Consider the following 23,013-nt stretch of genomic DNA (forward strand, 5'->3'; position numbering starts at 1 on the left):
GAAGGAAATAAATAATAAATAAAAAATAAAATAATCCATTTGGGCTTTTCGTATTGTGAAACTGAAAAGGAAAACACTATGACGCCAATTTACTCTCTTTTTACTGAGAAGGAAATAAATAATAAATCAAAATAAAATAATCCATTTGGGTTTTTCGAATTGTGAAACTGAAAAGGAAAACACTATGACGCCAATTGACTTCTTTAGTCCCAAAATAGCCTACATAATGATAGAATGCAAAAGACAAAAATGAAAAAGCGGGCAGTTTTGACTTGATTTGGCGTTTATTAATTCTGTAAGGCAGAACGGTGAAATGACGTCACTTCCGTTTTGGATCCGAGTTCTCAACATGAAAAAAAGCGAAAAGCAACACCTTATTCCTTCTTCAGTTGCACCTCAAAGAATGACAAAAAGAATGGGCAAAAACAAAAAAAGGGACCGCTTTGGTGTCGTTTTAGTGTTTCTGGGTTTGTAGAGTAAACATGGAAAAAGAGGCCTTTTTTGTTTGTTTGCTTTAGAATGAAAAACGGATATGGCTTTTTTGTTTTTTGAACTTGGCGTAGAAAAGGAATTATCCATAGGCCCCCTGACCGGTTGGGGTGTGCTGAAACCAGTGCACCCCGAAACAGGTTGGGAATTGATTGCGTGAAACAATCACCTGTGCGTCCAGGCTCAATGTTAGTAAACAAATAATTGGTCTATAGGAGAATTCAAGTGGTTATTCCGTTTTTCAATCCGTGCGCCCATGCAATAAACGGAAATTGAAGTGTTTTTTTCGTTTTCCGTTTCTGTTCTGACGCTGGACACCAATTATACTTTAGTACCCGGACCGGAGCTGAGGATGGATGTTTGTTTTATTAACCACTCTAGTCTTAAGCCCTGTAGCCTACTTATATAGCCTAGTGACGATTAGTGTGAAAATATCAGATCTGCAGATCTACAAACAAACAAAAAAGTAATTTGTTTGACATTTTTGGAAAATGTTTGAAATTGAGCAGAGTATGTAGGCTACTTCATTCTGGGGGTCTTCCCCCCGAAACCTTTTAACAGAATTGATGTAATTTTGTGTGTTTTGGTGAATTTTGTGAGTTTTATACTTTTATCAGGCTTGATTGCATTGGTAAATGATGGGTACATTGCATCCATTAAAACGTTAAAAGTAGGCCTACAGAAATGTATTGATGACTGAAGCAATGTAAGACCCATCTTTAATAATAAACATTAATTACGTTATTATTATATTATTCATTAAGTTAATATCTCTGTATGATGGCATGCACTGACCCCCCCCCCCCCCCCCCCATCTGGGTGCGTCTGGGGGTCCTCCCCCAGAAACCTTTTAACATAGTAGATGTAATTTCCTGTGTTCAGGGGAATTGACATAGATATTCTTATATATATCTATGTATGGGAATTGATACTAAAATTCTAAATTCAGGAGAAATCTAGGAGATTGTCATGATACGTCATGATATTGTCATGGTGATTCCTGCAGGATGCAGGAGTGTTGGCAGCCCTGCCATAGTACAATGAATAGTGCAAATAATGTCAGATTGTTGTGATCTTGTAGAAATTCTGGGGGGGGGGGTTATTATTTTTATTTGATTATTTTTTTGTAAGGATGTCATGTCAGGCAAAAGTCCTCGACGCTCGTGATTGGCTACTCGGTTGTCTAGCAACAATGACACCAGCTAGCTCCGCAGTAGGTACACGTGGAAAGCTTGGTTTCTATTTACTGCTCAGTGATCAGATCCGGTCTAGAGCCCGCCTACTGTATCCGCTCATTTTCACAAACACTACAAGGACGAACACGGTCCTGTTACCGTATCCGTTCTAGACCGGATCTACAACTTCTACAACTTATGAAATAGATTGATCCCAGTGTCTGGACCAGACCAAAAGCTCCGCACTAGACAACAACCATAGAGTTATAATAATATATCAACAACAACAACAACAACAACAGAAATATATATCAACAACAATATATCAAGAACCCACCAGCCAATCACCGCCACAGATATAAACTGTGGCCAATCACAGTGCCACTTTCTGTCAGGGCTATGGGATCAATACGACGTTTAAACCACGTGGAAGCACCACACCAGAAGTAAGCAAACTGTGTTGCCATGTCGGCTTATTATAAGCTACTTTGGGCTTGTTTTTCTGTAAAGTTGCTTGTAAATATTAATATTGGTAGTTGCGGGTTGCAGTTTTTTTGGGCTGGTTTCTAACGTGTAGTTATTTAGGCTTGTTCCAATTATTTTAATCATTATTTAAACCAGTGGTTCTCAAATATTTTCATGAAAATGTTTTGTGCCAGGGAGCATTTGTGTTGTTAGAATGTAAAAATAAATAAAAATAAATATAAATATATATATATATATATATATATATATATATATATATATATATATATATATATATATATATATATATATATATATATATATATATATATATATATATATATATATATATATATATATATATATATATATATATATATATATATATATATATATATATATATATATGTATGTATGTGTGTATATATATATATATATATATATATATATATATATATATATATATATATATATATATATATATATATATATATATATATATATATATATATATATATATATATATATATATATATTCCACATTTTATTGCAAGAGTTTGTGAGCTTGTAGATCGGCTATTTTCAAATAGCCAATGTAGGCCTATATATATATAGGGTTAGAGTGCTGTTTCCCTGGACCTGGTGGTTGCTCATTTCTCTCACAAGATCTGGCAACACTGCTGTGTGCAGCTGTTGTTTCCAAGATGTCTGCGTCCGGGGAAGAGGACACGTTTAGCGAGCACGGAGGGGAGGAGATGGACGAAGTGGACGACATGGACGACGGTGGCAGCAGCGACGATGAAGAAGAAGACGGCATGGAGGTGAAGCAGGAGGCCAAAGAGGACGACAAGGTGTACGTCCCCGGCTTCCAGGCGCTGAGGCCGGGAGAGGAGCTGGAGATGGACCAGTCCGCCTACCGCATGTACCATGAGTGCCAAACAGGCGAGTGCGTGATGGAAAAAAGTACTCACATGTTGTGTACCCATTAAGACCTGAGGCGATTCTTTACATTTTTTTAAATCCTAACAGTTTTTTTGAAAAAAAAAAAAAAAAAGTTCAAGAATTTTCAAAAATAGCTGATCTACAAGTACAGCCGCGCTATGAACTTGTATATCTGCTGTTTTTGAATAGCCAAAGAAATGTAAAGTGACACAGGTGCGTCTCCAGGTCTTAAAGGATTATTAAGTAAAAGTATCAATACTGCAATCAATGTAGAAATATTTCGTTACATGTGGGAAGTCGGGAATTCAAAATTTACTTTTGTAAAAGTACAAAAGTAATGGCATCAGAATGTACTTAAAAGTACCAGACCTAGAAATTATGCACTCATTGTGGATAATGTCACATTTCACACGTTTTCAAATGTATCCACAAGTTTCCTAGGGAATTATGGGCATCAACTTCCTGTCGATTTAATTCCTGATACCTGATCAAATCGACAGGAAGTGATGCCCATAATTCCCTAGGAAACTTGTAAATTTGATAACCATACTTAGATTTCACTCTTACTGAATTACTTGCATGTTTCAACTGTTATATAACCACAAGTGATTCTAAACTCTTTATATGTTCAAGGTTAATGCATTATACACCGGCCTATTTTATTTACTTTTTATCTCTTAGACATCAATCTAGTAATATTCAGATGACAGTGAAACTCTGATCAAAATAGACATTCTTGTGCATTCTCTAGTAGTATTACTATGTAGTAATGGTGAAGATTAAACTTTCCACCATTTAACTGGAGACCCCCTCAGGGTCCCAAGACCCGATGTTGAGATCCACTGCACTAGGCCATAGGCATAATCCTGAGTGTTACTTTAACTCTGAAAGTGTACAAATGGAAACACATTTGGTTACATTTGTACCCTCTCTGAGTTACAAATGGCTAAATTAACAGGATGGATTCACTGTGTAGACATTGCACCAATCAGTGTCACCAGGAGATCATAATGCTGTTTGTTTATGTTTATCCCTCATTAGGTTCTCCCTGTTTGAGCTTTGATGTATTGAGAGATGCAAATGGAGACGGCAGGGAGCAGTTCCCCTTGTCAATGGTGCTCTGTGCTGGCACTCAAGCTGACTCTGCTCTCAGCAATAGGTAAGCTATAAGAGTTGACATACAGTACGTATCCTAATACATGCTGTAGGCACTAGGCAGTTTTTAAACACACATTAACACAACATTGATGTAGCCATGATGCCCAGTTTCAGTTAGCTGCATTTGCAGCTTCACTGGTAAAAACTCAAGGGCTTGTTTTGAAAGGGCTTCAAATTCAACTTTATTGTCACATCACAAGTTTACAGGTGTGAAAGATGATTCATAAGAGTAAGGAATATAGATGAAATGTTGGACTAAAACTCTCTTAAGGATATTATTGGATATTTTATTGGAGAATATTTGTTTTTGACATTTGAATTGAACCACTGTGAACCTGGTATCCCTATTTTAGACGTACAGCAAGTATTATAGGGTTTAAGTGGTTAACAGAGTTCTTTATTATTATTATTTTTTTCTGGTTATCTTTATCCATTTTGTTGACCTTTCCGTTTGGAGCTGTAGCTGCCTTGCTACTGAGTTGACCAAATGTCACCGCAGGGATTAATATAGTTTAATGAATGCAGTTTTATCTTATCTTGAGCTTTTCTATGGTCTAAGCTGTACTTGCTCCGCTCTCTCTCTCTCCCTCTCTCAGACTGCTTGTCATGCGTATGCGCAACCTCCATGGAAACCAGGTGGAAAAAGAGCAAAAAGATGAGGATGAGGAGAGTAGTGAAGAAGAGAGCGAGGATGAGGATGAGGATAAGAAGCCGCAGATGGAGCTGGCCATGATGCCTCACTATGGAGGAATCAACAGAGTCCGAGTATGTGGCCGGCCTCATATTCACACCTCACGTTTACATCCCTGTCTCTGTTTGCTTAGTTGTGCTCGAGAATATAGATACCCAGGATAGGTCACCTTTTCACAGCAGACATTTTGACAGGTAAACACAGCCGGAGGTAACATCATTATTTGTGGATGTGTTTCATTTAGGTGTTACTGTGTGCCAGCATGACATTAACTGTACACAGCTGTACATGAGCTGTCCATGCTGGCACACAGTAACACCTAAATGAAACGCACCCACAATTGATGTCATTACTTTCGCCGTTTTGAATCAGGCCTAGAGTAGACACTATAAAACCAGTGGTCCTTTAAGTTGGGTCCGGGGACCCCTAGGTCTACCCCTAGCAGCTACAAACGCCGGGCATCGTTTTGTATCTTCTTGTTGCTGGCTTCCATTGAAAAATAATCTTAGCCTGTAGCTACAGGCTATTACAGTACGTGTATATATTCATGAAGCATTCAGTAATAAAAGCATTTCTTTGCACTCAGGTGACGCAGCGCGAGGACCAGCCTTTGGCTGCGGTCTGGTCAGAGAAGGGTCAGGTGGAGATCTTTGACCTACGACCTCAGGTTCAGGCAGTCCACAGCTCTGTCGTCATGGCAGCCTTCATCAAACAGCAGAAGGAGGCCACTCCCCTCTTCAGTTTTTCGGGTCACATGACGGAGGGATTTGCGATTGACTGGTCACCCAAAGTACCTGGTAAATGGGGTTGGGGCGCTACATTGAAAGTGAAATGTTTTCATGCTTGCATATCTAGTGGATTAATACGAGAAAGACTATATTGATTGATTGATACCAGTGCATTTAGTGCAGCGGTTCCCAACCTTTTCTGGATCAGGGGCCCACTTGAAAATCATGAAAGCGTTCGCGGCTCATGCATGTTTAATTATCAAACAATTGATAGTGTTTGGGCTTGGATCAATGAAACTAACACAGTATTACTTTTTATCGTATCACAATGAAAACATTTTTTTTATGGGTTGAAAGAAAAATAATAATGTTATATTATTAATGTTATATTATCAATATAATCTTGTGTTTTACAAATTTTTGGGGCCCACCATTTGGGAAATGCTGCAATATACTGTAGGTTCACAGGTCTATGGCCTGGACACTATGCCCCTAACCATATACTAACTAGACCAACATTAATATTGAAATGTTGGTGGTCTATGAACTGAAGTCTGGGGCTTTATATGCTCTAGATATCTAATACATTTCTAGCCTGTAAAGAGTACATTTTGGTTCACTATAGAATTTCAGATGCCCTAAACCTTTTCAACACATGTAGCTGAACACATGTATCATGCTGACACATGTAGCTCTAAGCACAAAGACAACCCGAGTGCACTCGGTTAGAGTTCAAAAGTTGACAACTCAAATCCAGGTGGTAAAGAGGTTCTCTTGAAGTCAATAACAAGTCATAGACCGAGGTAAGGAACCCTATTAGGCAAACTCTGTGAACTCCAAGCATACTCCAGACTGGTCCATTTAACTACACCCTGAGGAAGACCCATGTGGGTCGAAACTGGTCGGCATCCTTTGGTGTTTTTATTGTTTTTAACCTATTTAGACCTGAGGCAGATTCTAAAAACTGACCTTTTTTTCTAAAGTTTTTATGAAAAACATATTATTCCAAAAATGTAAAAGAATGTGTCAGAAAGACCGACGCATTCCTGGCTTGAAAGGTATAACAACGTATATGTGTAACGTTTGCATTCATAGCCTAATCCCCATAAACACTGATGACTAATATATATTAAGGGTTTATCATCTGTTATTACTTTTCTATGAGCACGACAAACTAGTGCTGAGCAATGTATCGATATTATAATGTGATACGAGACTAGATATCATCTGGGATTGAGGATAACTGTGATATGGCATAAGTGTTGTCTTTCTGGATTAATTAATATATTGTTTTTTGAAAAGTAAAAAAAAAGGTATATTATCATCACAATATCGATATAGAGGCATTTGGTCAAAAATATTGTGATATTTGAATTTGTCCATGACTAACTCTTTGTTTTCTGGCTGTAGGAAACAGTAGTGAAACCAAAACGTTCTAAGCAGTCCTGTATTTAAAAGCAGATATTTCAAAACAAATGTCATTTGAGATAGAAAGTGAGTCGGGTTGATGATGTGTAATGGTGATGAGGCTGAAATGCTTTAGTTTACGCCATTGTTGTGTTCAACAGGCCGTCTGGTCAGCGGCGACTGCAAGAAAAACATTCACGTGTGGGAGCCGCAGGAGGGAGGGACAGGCTGGAAGATTGACCAACGGCCGTTCAGCTCGCACAGCAAATCTGTGGAGGACCTGCAGTGGTCGCCTACAGAAGCCACCGTACGTACGCTCAAGAAGCAGCTGTGTTGTGCTGCCCTCTGATTTTGGATCAGGCTTCTAGTAATGGCAGTTGCCATCAGATGGCACTGTTGCCAACTTCCATTGGTAGATAACTACATCCTTTACCATCGTACCTGGTGTGCTACACCCAGTTCCAATATCTCCAACTATACTCCCCACTGTTATGAGGAAAGTAAGTAGCCTTGGGAACCAACAGTTCCTGAGGCATGTGACCCAAAGCCTATCTATTTTCTTAGTGTGAGGCAGCTTGATGTACATGATGATAGTATTTCACTGGACTTAACCCCCAATCCAACCCCTGTTGCTGAATGCCATGCAGTGAGTAAGGCATTGGGTACCATTTTTATAGTCTTTGATATGACTCGGCCAGGGATTCAACCCCAACCTCCCAGTCCCAGGGCAGACACTCTAACCACAAGGCCACTTAGCTGAACTTTACCCTTACACGGGGCTAAAGGATCACACATTTACCATCATGAGCATGGTCATCACTACGTTGGTGTAGTCTAGTTGACTTACTTCCTGTACCACTGGTATATAGGTATATGAGAGACTCCCAAGCCAGCTTTTCCAGTCAGAGGAATGGCGCTAAATGAACTAAAACTAGATGATTCCAATATGTGGAATCTCATCCATATATTGATGAGATTCAGTTCCTTGTTTAGGATAGCCAAGTGAAAAGCTACAGTTTCGTGCCACTCTCTCCTTCGCTCCCAGGTTTTTGCATCCTGTTCAGTGGATCGATCAGTCCGTATCTGGGACGTCCGTGCCCCGCCCAACTCCATGCTTTCGGCCAATGAGGCACATTCCTCAGACGTCAACGTCATCAGCTGGAACCGGAGCGAACCATTCATACTGTCGGGAGGTGACGACGGCATCCTAAAAGTCTGGGACCTTCGGCAGTTTCAGGTAAAATCCCCATTGACTTTCATTATAAAATTAAATATTTCAAAAGGTATGAAACATACAGTATGTGAAAGAGAATTTAGCTAGGTCATTTAGTGGAGGTACATTGGCCCAGTGGCACTGTGCACAAGAACTTTGACAGTGATCGTCCAGTGGTTTGCAAGACTGGCTCCGGACACACAGACAGACACACAGACCGACCCTCTCATAGATGGCTAGACTCCTGCAGAACCACGCTGTATCATCAGATCTTTGGAACATCTCGACTCTCTCCAACATTCTGCTCCTGAGCCTGGGTTGTTATACAGATGTCTACACCACAATCTAATCTCATATCTATCTTTCTTGTCCCTGTTACTCAGTGGTTTTGGATTACCACAAACACACTCCTGTTTCTATCTTCACTTGCCATGAAAACATGATAATCATGAAGTGCAGAAGGTTGCAGAGATTTAAGAAAGCCAGTCCCCAGATAATGGCCTCTCACTGCACGCGGCAGAAAAAGATGGAGAAGATATTGTCCCAGTCGGTTTATCAGTTTAGGTGTAAAGCCCAGCGTAGAGCCTAGATAGAGTACAGTGAAACTCCCTGTGGCTTATTTGAGGTAAATTCATACTGTAGGCCCTATGGGATAGAACTATAGCAAGTGCATGTAATTTTTTCCACATGTTTTACATTTTTTTAAATATCTAATTGAATCAATTTGCGTATGGAAATCATTGTGGCTCGGATCGGCCTGAAACCTTGCCCAAATATGGAGTCGTATGCCATTAAATAAATTATAGATGATGACTGACATATAGCTTGGCGCTATGAAGTCTGAGATCCACATCGAAGCCACGCTGTTTAGACCCTGTCTTGTTACACTCTTGAATATAATTACACTGAGGATTTTATACTTTATACAGTTTGTAAATAAGGATGTTCGTTCTGTGTTTTTGTTTATGTTTAGTCGGGACGTCCCGTGGCCAGCTTCAAGCAACACAGTGCCCCCATCACATCGGTGGAGTGGAACCCAGTGGATTCCAGCGTGTTCGCTGCCGCGGGTGCCGATGATGTCGTCAGCCAATGGGATCTCTCGGTGGAGTCATGTGATGTGGGTGCCAGGGCAGAAGGGGTTAAGAATCTGCCCCCACAGTTGCTGTTCCTGCACCAGGGTCAGTCGGAGGTCAAAGAGATCCACTGGCATCCACAGCTACCGGGTGTCATGATCTCCACAGCCCAGTCAGGATTCAACTTGTTCAGGACTATATCAGTGTAGTGTGTTTGTGTGTCAGTTTGTATCAGTGTAGCGTGTGTGAGTGTGACAGAGAGAAAGTGATTGTAAATTCATCCCAGCAAATTAAAGTGTGTGTGTGTGCAAAAGAGTGATGTGCATGTATGTAAAGTACATGATTGATAATATGTACAAGAGACTATTATCATATTGGAAAGTGACTACATTGGAAAGTGTACCATTCTGTTCCATTTTATAGATCAGAAGAATCTTGGTAATATAAAATCTGAACAATGACTGAATTATGACTTCATTATGAATAATCTTCTTTAAAACACAAAAGGTTGTTACTGTCGTTTGGTTTCACAGGACAGAATAAGTAAACACATTGACTCCAACTACCATGTAATGTATTTTTAAATTAAAAATAAACCCTTTTCAACACTCTTCAGTTGTGTGAAGAGCTTTTCTATTCTAGCTAGTTTAAGCATTATGGTTTTCTGGGTTATGGCTTAGCCACGGGGTACATACTTTTTGAGTAGGGCTGACAAGCTGGTTAAAAACCTGGAAGAATTCCAAAGGCCCCTAGATGATGGCACTTGTTTATAGATTGTTAGCTTAAAGGGCAACTATGCTGATATAAAATGTGTTTTATGTAGGCCGACAGGTTTTCCAATGGCACAAAAGAATTGGGGTTGTCAGATTTTCACGACATCCTCACAATAGAATAAGAAGTCTGGTTTAAAAGATGTCATGTTTAAGCTCTATTATATTAGTTGTATGACCAATAGTGAAAATAGACAGTCTACAAAATCACAACGCAAAGCATTGCAATGCTAGTGGAAGAAAGCAAGTGGAATCGAATGCAGTCAGGAATCGAACCGGGGACTAGCTTTCAGGCGTTGGAGCCCATGTGGTATGCGACCTAATCATTCCATTAATGGGTCACTTTTTTTATTTGTACATATTTGACATGCCTAAAATAGTAACGGCAAGTTGAAAGTGGGCAATGTTGGGAGCTTCCTGTAGATGTCTCTCCAGTGGGGTTGTACGCTTTTTGTTGGGACAAAAATAAAGACCAGATGTATTCCCAGTTTTGTCGTTTTATTGATTTGATTTCCTTCCCCCACAAACCCACAATATAACATGTAGGAAAAGGCACCTTTCTCCAGCATAGAAATACACTCCCAGTTGCCAGCATTACCAACTGGATCAATTGAATGAGATGAACATCAACTGTGTCTGTTCAATTGGTCCAAGAAGAGGCATCATGTGTAAGCTTGTACAAAAATAAGCACACTTTTGGTCATGATATACAACCTGACATTGTACTTTAACTTTGAGATTGTCAGTGGTCATACGTTTTACCTACACACTCCAGAAAGAAAAGAGAAAAGAGTTTTTTGGACATTTTGGTAAAAGTCTACTAAATACAGGCAGACAGATCATGGGTTTGTCAGACTCAAGACTGCACACTGATTTAGAATGCGACTAGTTCACAGTAATATAAAATACACAGGATATCTTTGTTTTATATAATATCACTTTTTGGGTTGAAAGTCACAAAATTGGAAGGCTAGTCAAATGCACTGACTGACAAACATTCTCCAATCCAGACTGTAAGATAAAACATGCAATATGAAAAGAAACTTAAGACAACATGTAATGGGACAGCACATTAATAGTACATAATACAGCTCCCTTTAAGGCACATTATATATATATATATAAAAACTCTTTTGTAATAAACTTTAAACCTGTTGTTTGCAGTTAAAATGAAGCACAAACACTAGACTGCTTCTGAATTTAAAATATCACAAGCATCATTCAATTTGCCTGAATCAAACTTTCCACTGAGCATCAGTTCTACAGCGAGGCTTCCAGATGCCTGAAATGAATGAAAAGTGCTTACAAAAGCTATGCTTTTGTTCTGCTTTGTTTAAACTGACACAGGCAATACTTTATAACGTCTCTTATAAAATGTAAAGCGTTTTCCAGTTGAAGAACTTCGTCCGCACGGTTGAAGGTGAAGATTTAAGTCCCGTAAAACACCGTTGATTGTTATGTCCAGCTTTGTGTTCAGGAATATTCTCCGTTTAACCTCCCCTCCCTTTTGTATGACATGGAAAAATGAGGAATCAAGAAAAATATGCTACTATACATACTATACTATACAAGATTCACTTTGACAGCAAAGATGTGTTTTCATGAGAGCCATGCTCATTTTCCTATAGGCCGATCTCATCGTCAAACTCGTCCTCAAACGTGTAACCTCTGCCGTCATCCCCCCCTTCCTCCTCCTCCTCATCGGAGTCAGTCTCTGAATGACAGCTGTCGACCCTCCTCCTGTCCAATGGCGTCACTCCTTCATATTCCGAGCTGTGCGACGATGAGGCGGGACTGGGTGGCACTTCCGCTTTGTGATTGGTGGTCACCTCCGCTTCGCCGCCTCCTCCGCTGCTGACCGGGTGAGTACCTCGCTTGACCTCCCCCACAGTCGGACTGCCGCACTCTAGCTCATCGTCGTCCTGGAAGTCAAAGCCCTGACCCTCCTCTTCCTCGGAGGCCTGGCGAATGATTTCCTCTCTCTTGTCGCTGAATCTCACCTTTGGTCGCAGCCCCTTTGGCTTGATGCCATTTTCTTCCGTTATCCTTCCACCATCAACCGGCTCGTCGTCAACCAGCTTATTCCCGTTCAACTCGTTCTGCTCGCTCATCGACCCCTCGTCTGACTCTATCTTGCACGGCTTTGTTTCAGCCGTGCCGGCACCACCGTTGGGAGTAAACACCTCTTCCTCGTTGGTGCTTGTCCAGTCCGAGTCGAGGCCCAGTCCGTCCATCACCCCCAGAATGTCTCCGAGCATAGACGGGCCCAGGTCCAGGTCCAGATCGAAAGAAGACACAGACTCTGAGTGCTGAATCGTGTTGCTTTCCGGGCATCCAAGGTCACCTGCTGCTTTTGGACCGTCATGGTCGGCCATCGTTTGAGAGTCGACGCCGCCCGGCATGTTCCCTGGAGCATTCTGGTCAGGGCCTGCAGGGCCGTGACTCGACAGGAACGAGGTGTCGCCGAAGGCGTCGCCTCCCCGCCCGATGTGCATGGTGTGGCGGAAGTCGCCGAGGGGGGCCGAGATCATGGTCGGGTCCAGGCGCGGAGCCCGGGACGACTTGTGGAGTGGCATGACTGGATGACAACAGAAAAAAGACATAGTAAATTGTAATAGTGTACGATAGACTGGGTTCGAATTGCAAATAGATCACAGTGACTCCACTTGGTCGAGAGTTTGTAAAGCAATGGAATGCAAATCAGCAGTACACAGTTTAGACCGTTGCTCAATATGTGTAATGCCAGGGAAATCTATCTGCTCGAACACGTATTCTCCTGCTGTTATGTTTGGCTGAGAGTACACTCCCAAAGGTTTTCCCATTACTTGTATGCGATTGTGCCATAATGCAGACATGATGTGTTGTGATGTCTTTATTTGGGCACTGCAGTACTCTGACGTCATCAATATGTCAGTCATCTCTACTTGGACACAGCAGCGGAGGCTGTCATGCCATATGACATCATATGTCTTGCCTGATTCACTGCCTTTTGCTATTATTTCAATGTTGTTTTATGCTTTTGCTTTTCTTTTTTGCTCTATTGTTAAATTATAGTTGTAACTGTAATTGTATTCTTGCTCTGTTTTTTGCTCTTGTATTCTTGCTCATGTCATGAAAGGTGCTATACAAATAAAGTTTATTATTATTATTATTATTATTATTATTATTATAGGTTTACACATAACAGTATATATATATATATATATAATACAGCAGGGGTCTTCAACGTTTTCAGGGAAAGGACCCCCTAGCTGAGAGAGAGATGAAGCAGGGACCCCCTCTATATTGTATAAAAGTGTTTTTCAGATAAACTTTTGCTGCTCTGTTTTTTCCTCTACGCCTATTACTCTTTGCCAAAAATAGCAGACCGCTTCAACGCCTCGCGAGCTTGTAGATCTGCTATTTTTGGCTAAAGTTCTCCTCAGAAAAGGGATGCTAGGCTTCAAGTGGTTAATGTAAAAAAAATCCTATCACACAAAGATTTGGCGGACCCCCTGTAGTAACTCTGAGGACCCCTAGGGGTCCCGGACCCCCTGTTGAAGACCCATGTAATACAGTATATATATTTGCTGTCCTTGAAATCACACACATGCTGTTAGCAACGGTCTAAACTCAATCCCTGAACTGCATTCCTTTGCTTTACATACTCACATGAGCATTGATAATAGTGTTGAGACCAGATAGCCTGAAGTAATTGCTGCCACATTGATTGATCCAAAACACATTATGTTTTCTACAACCAAAAGTATTTGATGGGGGCAAGGGAAGGGGAATACAGAGGGAACAAATGCAAGAACAGAATATTATAAGGAGGGGGCCATGTCTGGCTGGAACATAAAGTTCCTAAGTCGATGGCAGAAGGCAATGAAGCTATTTGTACATCCTTGTGTTTTCCCATTATAATTAAAAGGTCAAAGTCATTGGGCCTGCACACTCGTGCAGGCCCAATGCCAAGTTTACTGAATTTCCCCCAGCAAGATCAAAGTGCAATCTGAAAGTTCAGACTAGTGTGTACAGTAGACATTGTCCTGAATTTGCACACCTGAAATAACAAAATTGGATCACAGATATACTGTACAGTAGAAAGAACGCAGAACCTTTATGTCTGATAGGTACTTCTTCCATGATCTTTATAGAATCACAGATACCATATGGCTCCGAACCACACACACTCCTTACAATACTGGGAATCTAGGAATCCAAACTCATTCTATGGTTCCAATTATGTTAAGTTCCTCTGGGAAACTACATGTATAATGTAATTAATGTAATGTAACATAACATAACGCACAGTAGTCCAAAGACCATAAAATGCACGTCTCTTGAGCTTGGGGGGAATGGAACCCTTAACCCTGACACTGCAGTATTTGTGTTCTACCCACTGAGCTTACACAGGAAATGATCTAGTACTGTTAGCTTTGTACATCACTCTGATTAAAATGTAATGTACATTCACTACTGAAATTCCACTGAAAAAGAATGAGCGGCTGTGTAAAAGCGGGTTGTGTAAAACTGCTGCAGGAGAGCCGGACGTTGACAGCCATATGTTAACTGGCCTGCAATGACAGGCCAGCATGGAAACATCAAGTGTGTTGTGCAAGAGTGTGTGAGAAACCAAAGAGCTTTGTGGCTCTGATACTGCTGTGAAAACCATGCTGGGACTTGTATGTGAGACACGCGCGTGCAACGCAAGCACATACTTCTCTCTGGATTGTTACCCTGAGGGGTCTATAAGGGAGAAAACAAGAGACATAAGGCCTTTCTCTTCAAAAGACCATCATCTGGTATTATTAAAGGCCCAGCAGGGAACAGTATTAGGTAATGCAGTTAGTGTAGTATCATCTGTGTGTTGTCACAGTTGTCACATTGGGTATCATGTGAGATCAACTAAACATATGGCCTTAGTGTCACGGTAAGAAATGACAGTGTGTTAAGTCTGATGTCTATATAATATGACATAAACCTAAAACAATGTTCATATAACTAACAATGTATAATAATTACCAGTCAAATTGTGTCTAGCATGTGTCTATATTTTCCCATTCTGTACTGTACTTGTGTGTCTGTCTGTGTGTGTGTGTGTGTGTGTGTGTGTGTGTGTGTGTGTGTGTGTGTGTGTGTGTGTGTGTGTGTGTGTGTGTGTGTGTGTGTGTGTGTGTTGGGAGGGGGGGGCTCATTGCCTACCCCAGCCCCCCGCCCCCCCTTCTTTGCCCCGTTCCCTCCCTCCCTCCCAATTCGATTATTAATCAAATACTCAGAGGAAAAGACATCATAATAATATTGAACAACTTGGAAGGGAACCACGGAGAGCTGTTACACCTAACATGAGAGACTAATAGGAATAATCGGTGGAAATATCAAGTTACTGTGTGAGCTTTTTACCCCCAAAAAAAAAGAAACGAAACATTGAAAGTTTTGATAAAACTTACTTTGAAGTGTGTTCTCTGGTGGTATTTGGCAGCCTTTTCTTCCTCGATATCCCAATGTTCATCTGGCTTTTTTTGGTGTATTTCTCTTTCCACCAACTCGGCTTTTTCCTCAACGTCGTTTCTCTTCTGCGTGAATTTTCGATTTTCTTTTTTTTTTTTTTTCCTAAGGGATGGGCAAAATAGGGGAGAGCCTCTTTCCTTGGTGTTTCGACCAGGTGGGCGTGGTTTTGAGACACACGTTTTTGGTTAGGTTTAGGCATATAACCACGCCCACCTGGGCGGGACACCAAAGAAAGAGGGAGTCCCGGGCAAAAAGCCTGAAGCCGGGTTAGACTTCAGTGGTACGGCGGTATCTCGCGCCGAGAATAACCGATCTATAAGCTCACAAAGCGTCGCGGAGGCGACGCGTTGTGAGCTTGTAGATCGGCTATTCTTGGCGCGAGACGCCGCCGTACCACGAACTATAACTTAAAGGCTGAGGAAGTGACGCCGACATTTAATAGGGAGAGTGAGTAAGAAAGTTCTGAACTGTTCTCAGGAATTCTCAGGCCTATAAAAGGATGATGAGCCTTGGCCCTTTATATTATGGATTATTTTATTTGTACCAAAATAACTGCATTATTTTTTTTATATTGTGTTATATTAGTTGTTAACCCATTAATTATACTGTTTTATATTGTCTTTTTCAATTATGTAATGCACTTAATTTGTATCTTTATTTATTTGTCTTCTTATGGGAAAAAAAGCCCTTAAAAGAAGACTGTTATGGATTATTTCATATGTGCCAACATAGCTGCATTATTTATTTTATATTGTGTAATATATTTTGTACCAACAGAACTTGCTTTATATTCTTTTTAGTTGTAAACCCATTTATACTGTTTTACGTTGTCTTTTTCAATAATGTAAAGCACTTTATTTGTAGCTTATGGAAAGAAAGCCTTTAATAGAAGACAGGTATGGATTCTTTCATATGTACTTGTGTAATATATTATTTTTTTAATATATTAAAGTTTTAATTTCTACCTAGAGGCACTTTGTTTGGTCTGTAGTCTTATAAACTAGCTGTTAACCCATTTTATACTGCCTTATATTATATTACAATAATGTAAAGCACTTTAAAGGACATTATTTGTAGCTTATGAAATATGCTTTAGCATAGAGCCTGGTTTAATTAACAGATTAATAGATCAGATTTCAATGTCAAATAAAACAGGCCCAAGCAATCTTCTCAAAACAGTCTATATAACTTAACATAGCCTTACCAAATGTCTCAAATTAGTCTATAACTTTGACATACATAACAATTTCATGCTCACAATTAGGCCATTTTGTAGATCAGCACTTTCTCAAAACAGTGAATCTACGGTATGTTGTCTGTTTTTCTTTAAAGTTTTCAATACCAACTGGGAAAGATTATGTCCTTGGCATTGGCCCAGGGGATTATTGTACTTTACTCCCATATCCTGTGCCTAGTAATCACAGATCTCATGTCGTTATGGATAAATGAGAGGCCTATGGAATTTAAACTGAGGGTGGATATATATATTGAAGACGCTTCATCAAAGCTGTATTTCAGTCCACGGTTGAAGCTTAATGTTATACCAGAAAACCATGCCAATTCTGAGCATCTGCACATAGCCTAATTACTTGGGAAATTGACTGTAATTATGCTGTTTTTTTTATGGAACACTGTGAGTTAAGCAAAGTGTACCAAAACCACTCAGTGACAACAGCACAAATTTGGGTGTCACTGTGGGGGTCTAATTAACACTTCACTGTCAATAATTGAAAACACCAACATGAAAGGAGGGGGACTTTGAAGAAGTCCTCAGAGGTTGTCTTGGGTGATCAAGAGGACATGACTACTTTAACCCACCTGATTCCACTTCCTCCCATGGGAGAGGGATAAACAATTGTGAGCAAAGCGCTCAAACCCCAGCAATCCGTACAATGGTGTTGCAGGGAAGTGAGTCATTGTTTGTCGGTGTAGCCTCATACATACCCAACATATTTGTGTGATGATGATGTGACCAGAGATTCTATATTATGAAAGGCTGCTGCTCCATTCCACGACACACAGTCAAGTGTGAGACATTTACCGGAAATAATATAGTTATATGCTCTTTCTATTTCAGCAACTATATAAAATGTATGGATTTTGTACTTATAGGATAGGAGTTCCTGTTATCTGAAGGTACTGGCCAGCAAATGTTACATTTTAATGTATTTTTTCTTTATTGTTGCGGGAACAAGTCCTGCCAGTCTACATTCCTGGGCCTACCCTGTTCTGTGTTCCTCTCGGCTGACTGTGCTCTATGTCATAGACTCTATGATGTAACCACAGGAACCTTAGCGTCCCTATTCTGAGGTGAACATTGGGTGAAAAGAGCCAATCTACAAGCTCACAACGTCTCGCAACACCATGTGTTGTGAGCTTGCAGATTGGCTATTTCCAGCTAGAGATTTGGCCAAGAATTGAGTCCCGGGGGGCCCCGGTCAACTAAGTATAGGGTTTAAGTGGTGAAGAAAACATAATAATAAATAAACATGATACTGTAGGGGACGGGGTGCATTCATAACTTAACCACCTAAGCCCTATTATATACTTTTATGAATAGCGAAAATTGGGAGCTTGTAGATCCCAGTTCTTGAAAATCCTATAAAGGCATATAAAGACATGCCCAAAGTAAGGACTCCATATTAACAGAGGTAGTAGCATACTGACCTTTATACTTACCATAAAAGGTGGGATTAGTTTATCATTTTGTTGTTTGTCAGGCAAGGAAACATGATCACTGGGTGATAACCAGGGACACAGATAAAGATACTGGGCTCCCTGACAACATGTTGCTGCAACTGAAGAAATCAATTACACTCTAGAAATATCTTAACCTAATTCACAGTCACACTGGTGAATTAGCTGAAGTGAAAGGACGATTGGCTGTCTATCAAACATAGTTTAAATTAAGTTCATTAGGGCTTTATTGGTTTGACTAATTTCGTTCTCTCCAAATGGAAAGACAAGCCCAGCACTGTCTGACAGGACACAGCACTTATGGGTTTGGCACTGGAGTAAGATTAACCCCAAAAGGAAGCCCTGCACCAACGAAACACACCAGAAACACAGTATTTGGTGACTTTATATTACCTTCTACACTAAAAAGACAGACTGAGTATTGATCAGTTTGATATTCATTAGGCCACGGACCCCTATGATACGATTTATTTCTGGGACCCTAATCTACACTATATCCTCGCTCAGTGTTAATTTAACTATGAGAGTGTACAAATGTAACCAAGGGTCCATTTGGTTCCATTTGTACACTCTCAGAGTTACTGACCTTTAAGGGTCCATTTGATTCTGATTATCAACCATTTAGCTGGGGATCCCCCGAAACCCCCTGGTGGTCCCGAGACCACCCTTTGAGAACCACTGCCCTAAATATACCTAAATAAGCAGGGCAGAGGTTAAAGGGTCACTGGCCAACAGAACAGAACTAGGGGTGAAAAGTTAAAAAATACTAGCTTACTTCCATCATGCTATCTGCCTGTTTGCACATAAGTCCCTCTGGCACATGTGCTTCGTGACAAGGATGATATTCTGAGGGCCCCAAATGACACATGAGATTTGACTGTCCCCAGTTTGACATCTTCAAGGACTCCCTTCCTTTAATAATCAGTTTTCTTTCCCTGTCTTCTCTCAGCTGCAAACACCCACACATCCTGCAGCTGTGCTAGACAGGAAATTATAGTGGGGAAGGAAAATACATTTGTGAGGGCATTAGCCTACTTTCCACAGTACATGGTCTAGCATTATGTCATCAATTAAAAACATTAATAAAGAACATTCAGTTTTATTAGAAATTAGTGCATCAGGTGGAATGAAATGGAGGGGGCTTCCTAACTGCCAAGTGATTACACAGTAGAAGAAACAAAACAAAAAAACAACTCAACTCATAATTAACTAATGACAATTTTCTTGGTGATTAAGTGCCTTTCAACATAAGTCACATCATGACCTTACTGAAATGCATAGGGTAACTTTAGCCTGTAAATTATTTCTGAGCAGTTAAGTTTTAATTATTATTATTATTAATATTATTAGGCTTATTATTGTTAATTTATTTTGGGGAAATTCCGTTTCAGCTTCACCCAGCTGCTGATGCATATTCAGATGGTTATTAGCAATTAAGGGGAGCAGTTTTAGGGGTTAAGTCATATAATAAAGAAAAACATCACATGGATGCAACTGGGACGTATCATCAGTGTTGTAGCCTGGGGTCATCGGGTGTTTCGGGTCTCGCAACATACAACATACACCCTCGCCCAGGTGACCCAGCCAGGGTTGATCAAGCCCCGACTTACGTCCCAGTAGCTACCCACGGTCAGTCCTATAGGGCAAGACAGGGCAGTCCGCTTCTCCGGAAGTACTCTGCCGGGACTCGGGGAGGCTCTGGCACGTGGAGGGACTAGGCTCTGTGGGTTGTCTCCTGGCCGGGCTCCTCCTTCGTCTCACCAGGTCCAAGACCTGAGCGCTGCGCCAGATCAGGTGCACCACCCCGATCCAAACATTTCCTTCTGGCGTGATGGTTCCTTGGGTCGATACCACTAGATTGGGCCGTCTAATGGTATTAGCTCCACTTGCGGTTAGCTGGAATGGCCCTCCTAAAGGCCTCACCGTGGGTTTGTTGGGCTTCTTCCTCACGGAAGACACGGCCTGGGGCGCTAACCCATACTGCTCCCGGGATGCCGTCTACATTCCGGCTGTCACCAGTCTCTCCTGTGGTCACCAAACTATTCCTGGTTGTCACATAGTCTATTCCTATGAGCCACTATAAATAGAATAACTAATAAAGAAAAACATCACATGGATGCAACTGGGACGTATCATCAGTGTTGTAGCCTGGGGTCATCGGGTGTTTCGGGTCTCGCAACATACAACATACACCCTCGCCCAGGTGACCCAGCCAGGGTTGATCAAGCCCCGACTTACGTCCCAGTAGCTACCCACGGTCAGTCCTATAGGGCAAGACAGGGCAGTCCGCTTCTCCGGAAGTACTCTGCCGGGACTCGGGGAGGCTCTGGCACGTGGAGGGACTAGGCTCTGTGGGTTGTCTCCTGGCCGGGCTCCTCCTTCGTCTCACCAGGTCCAGGACCTGAGCGCTGCGCCAGATCAGGTGCACCACCCCGATCCAAACATTTCCTTCTGGCGTGATGGTTCCTTGGGTCGATACCACTAGATTGGGCCGTCTAATGGTATTAGCTCCACTTGCGGTTAGCTGGAATGGCCCTCCTAAAGGCCTCACCGTGGGTTTGTTGGGCTTCTTCCTCACGGAAGACACGGCCTGGGGCATAGAGTTATAGGCCTAAGGGTTAAGTGTCTTGCAGAGGGACATGTAGAACAGGGCTGGGAAGCAAAACGGTGACTTTCTGATTACCAGAAGGCCTCTTTAACCATAGACATTAGGCCTATATCTATGCTATGTCTACCCACTAATCTAATTATGTGTCATACATATTAGGCAGTCGGAGAGGGGGCATAAACTCTATTCAATATTACAAATTACAGGTGTGACCGGTTAAATCTGACTAAATCACACAAATAACACCCTTTCAGAGAAAACATGTTATTTTTATTATTAACATGATTTTACTTTTACTCCAAACCTTTGGCTTTCAGACAAAACAAGGACAGGGGGTTGCTGCCACTCGCCCATGTGCATAATATTAATAATAATAATAATAATAATAATAATGATAATAGGCTAATAATAATAATAAAATACTAATAATATTTTAACTACTTATTTTAACTTTAATTTAAACTAATTGTTACGCTAGAAAAAGCCACACCCAATGTCAGAATAAAAGGCAAAAAGTACCCAATGCAACGGAAGGGTTGCCATGTCCGCTTATAATAAGCGACTTTTGGGCTCGTTTTTCTGTAAAGTTGCTTGTTTTGATTGATTGAATACTTTATTAGCAGTTTGCAGAAAAAAAGCACAGGAAGGTACAGTTCAATACAAGGTCAGCTAAGAGGATTTAAAACCCAAGAAAGCCTATGGCTTGTTTCCATTGGGGTCTTTTGTATTCAATTAATAGATACATTTAATTACAGACAAATACACTACTATGCAAAACATCATAAAAACTGTTTGAAAACAGAAAAACAGAAAAAATATATATAGTAAACAGTTAGTGGGGGGAGGGGGGAGATAGGCTTTGACTTCGCATTGCAGCCACCTGTAGTAGAGTGGTTTTGAAGGAAAGTAGGGTTTTATACTCCTCTACTTTTGGTAGGGCATTCCACATTTTTGTGGCATAGCAGGCGAACAAATGCAAATTTAAACCCCTGCTCACTTTGCAAGGGTCGGATGGCTCAGGGTTGAGGACAGAGCACAACAACTTGCAATGGGTCTGGTCTACAAGATACACTACTACACCGATAAGACACCCATGTACCTGTCAAAGTACTTCAAAAACTTAAATGAAGTCCACAGTCATAACACCAGAGGTAGCTCCACTAATCACGTTCAACCCAGATTTGCCACTTAGATGAGTCGTAGATGTAAGGCCCGGCCAGAAGTAGCCTTAGTTTGTTTTGGGATGTCTGGAGCCTTGTTCTTAAGGCATTTGTGGTGTTGTGGGAGGAGGTACTGCATGCATATATATGTTGAAGTAACATTGGATGAGTGCTCCTGTTATTAGTTGTAAATATTGGCGTTTTTTATTGGCTTGTCTCTAAATTGTAGTTGCTTATTTTGGCTCGTTTCCTAATATTGTTTAAACCTGTGTCTCTCAAAAATGTTCATGTCAATGACCCCCAAATTAATATGCATTTGTCTGCGTACCCCCATGCCCCATCTGAACATGTTTTATGCCAGGGACTTATAGCCCTAGAATGACTGTGATCTTTCATACATTCATGTATTCCAAATATATAGCTGTAGTTTACAACCCTCGTAGACGTATTTACGATTCTGACGTCTTCAATCTACGAGAGTTGTAGGGTGCACCCCCCCATGGATTCGAGCACTTTCGGCACTTTACCCCGCGACACTCCAAACATGTTCAAATTGAAAATAAAAGGTGCTTACCGCAAAGCCCCAAATGTTAACTACCTTCGCGGGGTAGAAGTGATCCCCGTCGAGGTATATCTTTCAATAAAGAAGTCTTTTAATCCAGCTTGTGTCGGAATCTTCACTGTTCTTCTTTTGTTTTAAATGAGTTTGAACTGCGCATTAGCGATTTGGCGGTCGGGAGGTGTATTGCGAACTGCTTCTTCTTTTGTTTAAAATGAGTTTGAACTGCGCATTAGCGATTTGGCGGTCGGGAGGTGTATTGATACATTGTGTTTTCAATGCGCAATACACCTCCCGACCGCCAAATCGCTAATGCGCAGTTCAAACTCATTTAAAACAAAAGAAGAACAGTGAAGATTCCGACACAAGCTGGATTAAAAGACTTCTT

At 41.0% G+C, this 23,013-nt stretch overlaps 2 protein-coding genes across 2 annotated transcripts; one reads left to right on the forward strand and one right to left on the reverse strand.

Annotated features, from left to right (window-relative positions):
* The first annotated feature begins 2,803 nt into the window (after nucleotides 1-2,803).
* Nucleotides 2,804-10,451, forward strand: grwd1 (glutamate-rich WD repeat containing 1). Its single transcript, XM_084051860.1, has 7 exons — nucleotides 2,804-3,071; nucleotides 4,113-4,230; nucleotides 4,826-4,994; nucleotides 5,507-5,717; nucleotides 7,217-7,362; nucleotides 8,101-8,292; nucleotides 9,242-10,451. The coding sequence occupies exons 1-7, from the start codon at nucleotides 2,834-2,836 to the stop codon at nucleotides 9,548-9,550; spliced, it is 1,383 nt and encodes a 460-aa protein (XP_083907986.1). The 5' UTR covers nucleotides 2,804-2,833; the 3' UTR covers nucleotides 9,551-10,451.
* A 137-nt stretch (nucleotides 10,452-10,588) lies between these two features.
* On the reverse strand, nucleotides 10,589-15,681 carry cdc42ep5 (CDC42 effector protein (Rho GTPase binding) 5). The gene is made up of 2 exons (XM_084051861.1): nucleotides 15,541-15,681; nucleotides 10,589-12,689 (listed from the first exon to the last, which is right to left on the reverse strand). Exon 2 carries the CDS (start codon nucleotides 12,685-12,687, stop codon nucleotides 11,734-11,736), a length of 954 nt encoding a protein of 317 aa, XP_083907987.1. The 5' UTR covers nucleotides 12,688-12,689; nucleotides 15,541-15,681; the 3' UTR covers nucleotides 10,589-11,733.
* Between the last annotated feature and the right edge of the window lie 7,332 nt (nucleotides 15,682-23,013).

Source organism: Gymnoscopelus microlampas, assembly GCF_963454915.1.
Source record: "Gymnoscopelus microlampas genome assembly, chromosome: 3".
In the NCBI taxonomy this organism is placed as follows: Eukaryota; Metazoa; Chordata; class Actinopteri; order Myctophiformes; family Myctophidae; genus Gymnoscopelus; species Gymnoscopelus microlampas.

Coding starts and splice junctions, on each gene's coding strand:
- grwd1 (XM_084051860.1), top strand. CDS start 2,834: ATGTCTGCGTCCGGGGAAGAGGACACGTTTAGCGAGCACGGAGGGGAG. Junction 3,072..4,112: donor GTACCATGAGTGCCAAACAG/GCGAGTGCGTGA, acceptor ATCCCTCATTAG/GTTCTCCCTGTTTGAGCTTT. Junction 4,995..5,506: donor GAGGAATCAACAGAGTCCGA/GTATGTGGCCGG, acceptor CTTTGCACTCAG/GTGACGCAGCGCGAGGACCA.
- cdc42ep5 (XM_084051861.1), bottom strand. CDS start 12,687: ATGCCACTCCACAAGTCGTCCCGGGCTCCGCGCCTGGACCCGACCATG.